The 5,967-nt window shown below is 32.9% G+C and overlaps 1 protein-coding gene across 1 annotated transcript; it reads right to left on the bottom strand.

The window, feature by feature from the left end:
* Positions 1-5,382: 5,382 nt before the first annotated feature.
* LOC132008850 (olfactory receptor Olfr180-like) lies at positions 5,383-5,961 on the bottom strand (the record flags this gene model as incomplete). The annotated part of the gene is made up of 1 exon (XM_059387366.1): positions 5,383-5,961. A coding segment is annotated over one exon (579 nt), but the record flags the coding sequence as incomplete, so codon positions are not given.
* Between the last annotated feature and the right edge of the window lie 6 nt (positions 5,962-5,967).

The following is a 5,967-nucleotide window of genomic DNA, read 5'->3' as shown; positions in this document are numbered from 1 at the left end:
TGTTGTGTCCCACAGATTTTGAACCGTTGTATTTTCATTATCATTTGTTTCCATGATTTTTTTCAATTCTTCTTTAATTTCCCGGTGGACCCATTCATCCTTTAGAAGGATGCTGTGTAGTCTCCATGTATTTGGGTTCTTTCCAAACTTCCTTTTGTGGTTGAGTTCTAGCTTTAGAGCCATTCTGCGTAACTTTTATCAAGTGCTTTCAACATGAAGGGTATTGGAAAAGACTATGAGAAGTATGTGCACAGGATGTGGAAATGGTGGAGATAAGTTCTTAGTTTTTATATGTGACTCCTGACAAGAAGGTCATCATCTAGTGGACAGAAAGAAAGGCACTTACATTGTGAACCAATTTGCAATTTAGGCTGTAATATAAGAGAAATGTGAACATGTTATGTAAAAATATAGTGAGGGAAATGAATGGTGACCCGGAAGAAGAAAGGAAGGCTTCCCAGTGGAAGTATAATTTCAGATAACTTTACAGGATAAGCAGGATAAGAATTGGGGAAGAACATGAGGAAAAGCAGTAGACTGAGGGAACCATGTATAGAAGCTTGGACTTTAAGAGGAGTCAGATCTAATTTTTTTAAAAAAGGACAGTAAAGTAGAGTTGCTGAAGTTTATTGTACATGATAACAAGGAGACACAATAGGTAATATAAAAAGAATAGGAAAATAGATTGGAAATTGTCTTATTTGAATCCTTCCCATTTATTTTCTCTGCCCTGCCAATTCACTAAAACCTTCTCTCTCTAAGGTCACAACCAACTTTAAATGTCATCCCTGAAGAATATTTAATTATTTTATTTTATTTATTTTTTTTTCAGAGTCAGAATTTACTCACTGGTGGAATGGGGATAGTTTTAGCACATACTTCACAGAATGTCACAATGATCAAATGAAATAGTACATGTGAAGTTACTTTATAGGGTGTAAATCTAATTGAAATATTTAATTAAATGTATATATTACATTTGGCCATCACTCTGAGGAATATTTAATTATATTCCTAACCAAATATAGTGTTTTGTACTATGAAGTCTTCTATGTCTTCTTTTGGTAACCCTCTCTGCCTTTGTCCTCTTGATTGTTCCATCTAAGTATTGACTCAGTCGTGTTTCCCTCTTTGCCCAGAAAGAATGATGCTTCTTTTCGATTGATTGTATCCTTGACTTCCCTCTTCTTTCATTTTAAAGTTTTCCCCACATTATCTCATCTTTTCTTGAGTTTTCACCTATCTTTCATCTGCTGATGTCTTCACTAGAGAAAATATTTCAAACCATTTGGTGAACATTCATATTAATAAGATCACTGGTAGTATGTTCTAAATATATATATATTCTTACCTACAAATTAGATAGATGTACCCATATACTAAATTACTATGTACTATAAAACATGAGAAGAGGAATTCAAAAAGAATTAGACTAAAGAAATGGTATTAAAATGTTTAGTTTTATGTATTCATAGATTTAACACATTGTTTACTCCCCACTAACACTATTATTAATCAATAATCATATTCAGAAAAATGTGACTTATGGATTATTTAAATTATAGCTTAGCACTGTGATACAGCAATTCAAACACTTGCTTGAATTTATTTCCAAACATCTCTTAATGTCTTACAAAGTTGAAAAGTTACTATACACAGATAGATCTGCTCAAATGGGAAAAGAATGCAAGCTTTGAGTGGGTCTCAGAACCAGAAAGCTTTCTTCAGCAGGTTAACACTGACTGAGCAGACCAATAGTATTAGAAATACCTGAGTTGGAGTTTATGGAAATAAACTGGATATAGAATATCCAATATTAGAGTTTATGGAAAACTGGGATAGGAGAACCATAACATACACCCTTTTGGTTTCACAGAGAGACTTTATTCTCGTTAGGAGAGAATTATAAAATATTCAAAAAATAACTTCCTGTTGTGCTATGAACCTTGCTAGAGGAAGAGATTCTAACCTTGGGACATCACATGGCCAAGAGGCCAGAATTGCCTTCATGAGCTGGACAGACAAATAAGTATAAGTCAGACAAGTAAGTATAAGATTGAGCAGGCCTAGGAGTAATTCACTAGAAGATGAGAAAGGCACATGCAAGCATCTGGCATGAACAGAGCCTGAGAATACAATAGGTTGCCCAAATAGGTAATCCAGACCTCTGTGTCATCCTCCACCATTGCACTGATCTCTTGTCCTCATCTCACTTGTCGACGTCAGCAGCCATGTTGGTTCTTAGATAATTAGCTTGGTATATTGGGGCAAGCCAAGATGTATTGCTGCTAAATACTGTTAATGACTGTTCCATGGAAAGTGTAAATTCCAGGTCCCTGCCTTAGGCGTGGAAACTTTGATGGGAGAACCCAAATCCCTACTTCTTCACCAGATTGGCTAAGGTCTTTGTTGTGACTATAGTCAACTCAACCTTCTGTCCAATGTTACTTCCTTCAATCCATCAATAATTATGGAGCCTGAGAGCATTCTCCAACAAACTTCTACATGCACAACTCCATCTGAGAGTCTGGGTTTTGTTTTCTTTTAATATCACAACCAGTTGCTACAGAAAATAAAGAAAATCACAAGGTCATGTGGGCAGAAGACTGTAGTCTTTGGAATGCATTTTGTGATACTATTTTTTAAATTGGTTCCTGAATGAAAATTAAAATGAAATAAAAGGACTAACAGCAGTGAGAGCTGAAGCCACTAATATTATTCAGTGAGAGATGATAGAAGCATAGTGTGTGAGAATTACTATAAATGGAAGGATGTGGACACATGTCAGGGTATATTTCTGAGATAGAACTGATAGATTGTGTGAGATGTTACATGTGAAAGCAGAGAGAGATGCAAGATTTCTTCTTTGCCCAACTAGTTGGAGGATGCTCCATCAAGATAGAGAAGACCAGGGATATCCATGTTTATAGGCAAATTAGAGTGGCCTTTTGAACATGTTAAATTTGAGATGTCTTTGAAATATTCAAATTACTTCAAATCCTGCTTAGCAATTGAATAAGTTTGGAGATTAGGGAAGATGTCGGGCTGGGAATATGCATTTTGGGTCACCTTCATATTAATGAAATTAAAGCCACAAAAATAGAGGTACCTGGGTGGGCCAGTGGATTAAGCATCTGCCTTTGGTTCACGATCTCTGGGTTCTGGGATAGAGCCCTGCATCAGGCTCCCTGCTCAGCAGGGAGCTGATTTTCCCTCTCCCTCTGCTGCTCACCCCCCCCCCCAACACTGTGCTCTCTCTCTCTCTGTCAAATAAATAAATATATACAAACATACATAACATACATGCATACATAAATCTTTTTAAAAATCCATAAAAATAGATGAAATCATATAAAAATAATAGAAATACTAGAATAAAGAATCTTACAGCTGAGTCTTTTTCAATCCTATCATTTCAACTATGGGTAGAGGCAGAAGAGTCCCAATCCTGCTACTTATTGCAATTTAGTTTAATTACTCTTAAAAAAAAAAAAAAAAAGCCTGTCTTCCCTTCTGCAATGTCAATATAGGGGCCAGAGCTCTCTTGTTTTTGTTGTGCAAACTAGGTAGACTAGAAATAGACTTAGTTTATATATGTGCATGTGAGTGTAGGAACAAAAAAGGAGTCATAAAAAAAAATCAGTGAGTGAGGAAGAGTTAGTTAATAAATACTTTTAGCAGTACTGATTAGCCATGAAAAAATAAAACTTTAATTCTCACTTCACATTATGACGTTAATCCCAGTTGAGTAAAAGTGCTATATATAAAAATTTGAGGTATGAAAAAAGAAAAAATATTAATTATGTTTATATAATACCTCTGAATGAGATGGAACTTATACAGTTAACACAGTGGAAAAGATGAATGGTTAATCAATTAACCTAGGACTATTCATTAAATAATTTTTCTTTACTGATCTATTTATGATGTTCTTATTTTACATGAAAGTTTACTTTTGGATAATCAATTTCCATTGATCTAGTCACTGATTCCTGATTTAAAACCAAGTTGTTTTAATTATTGGAAGTTCATTATATATTTTAATACATGATACATCAAGTCTGTTTGTCGGTTATTAGTTTTCTAGAAAAAGTTTAGAATTATTTTGCCAGGTTTCTAAAGAAGTCTTCCTTGGATATTTATTTGAGTAACTTAATCTGTGTATTATTTTTGAAAGAAGAAGTCAAATAGAGTCATATCCTCAATTCATGCTATATACTAAATAAACTCCAGGAAGAATTAAGAGCTTAGTGCAAAAAATTTAACTATTAAAAAAATGAACGATGAGGAGGAAGTTGAGGAAAAAGGGTAGGAGCTAGAAGAAAAAAATATTGGTTAATAGTAGATGTCAGATTAAGAAAAATTCTAAACAAAGCATGTAAGGGATTGCATAAGATAAAAATTAATAAATGTGAGTATATAAGATTATATTTATCATTTATAAATAACACATATATTAAAATAATCTTAACACACAGAAATTATTAGCCACAAATAGCTACATTTTAATATCTTTTGTCTGTAATGAGTGGTACAAATAAATGAGGAAAATTGAGACTTAAAGAAAAAATGATCAGATAATTTGTAGAAGCAAAAATGACCAATAAACACATAAAGTAGTAATACATTTTACTCTTACTCAAAATATTAAAACATGCAGCAGTACCTTCATTAAAATATTTTTAAATGCTTATTGAGTATTTACTATTTATGTTGCTGTTCTATATTCGTAATACATTATATGATTGACCCCTTTAAAAAAAAAAAGAACCTTAGTCATACTATGTGTTAAAGTAGATCTTAATCTACTGTAGCCAATTTGTTATAATTCATTGTTAATTATTCTATAAAATGTGTGTTTGACTATGAGTGTTCCTTATCATTCCATTTTTGCTCATTCTTGGAGTCTTATCTAGATCAGACTTCATTATTTTAACCTCTCTCCCCCCAGACTTACTGACATATGTCTCCCATGTCAGTTTTTGAAATGAAAATTATCATTTTATTTCCCTGTTAGGAAATTTTAAATGTTTCAAACAGTATAATAGGACCAGATATAATATCTTCCATTAATTAGACAAGATAAATCAGGGTGACTTTTCTACACATTTAGACATTTAAATTTGATGCTATGTTGGTTTATTAAGGTTTGGAATAACAGCCTGACACAATTCAGAGATGGTAATAAGAGTTGGTAATGAAAGTTACCATTGAGTGTTCTCATGATTTGCTCTGATAATTGTGGAATTTGCAGTAAGATTTGCCAAACAATTTTGAAATTATATCCATATATCTTTGAGCAAAACAGTCTAATGATTTAGAGATAAATATTTTATATAAAAACAGTTTTCTTTTTATTTGTCCCTTCTTTATAAAACATTTTTATAAATCAAAATCAATTTTCCATGGAAGACGAAGTTTTTTAACAATATTATTATTCCTCATATGTTTTTTAAGAGCACTTAGAACCTCCTTGTTTCTTAGACTATAAATAAAAGGGTTTAATAAAGGAATTACTATTGTATAAAAAACTGCCACTGGTATATCTTTGTCCCCTTCTTCAAAAGGTCGAATATACATGAGAAGACAAATGTAAAATATTGAAACAGATAGAAAGTGGGATGCGCAGGTAGAAAAAGCTTTACCTCTCCCTTCTTTGGACTTCATTTTGAAAATGGTGGAAATGATGCAGATATAAGAGACAAAGACAATGGCAATGGTGATGATTTGAATTGGCATTGCAAAAATATAGATCATTAGTTCATTGATATAAGGGTCAGTACAGGAGAGTCTATAGAGTGGAAGAATATCACAAAAAAAGTGATCAATTTGATTAGACCTGCAGAAAGTTAACCTTAATAAAAGCCCTACATGGATCATGGAATGCAGATTACTAGTTATGAAGATCCCTATAGCCATGTGAATGCAGAGTTTCTTTGACATCATGGTGTGGTACTGCAGTGGGTT

Source organism: Mustela nigripes, unplaced genomic scaffold, assembly GCF_022355385.1.
Source record: "Mustela nigripes isolate SB6536 unplaced genomic scaffold, MUSNIG.SB6536 HiC_scaffold_1661, whole genome shotgun sequence".
In the NCBI taxonomy this organism is placed as follows: Eukaryota; Metazoa; Chordata; class Mammalia; order Carnivora; family Mustelidae; genus Mustela; species Mustela nigripes.
The sequence above is the reverse complement of the archived record's forward strand: the minus strand, read 5'-3'. Positions and strand labels throughout refer to the sequence as shown.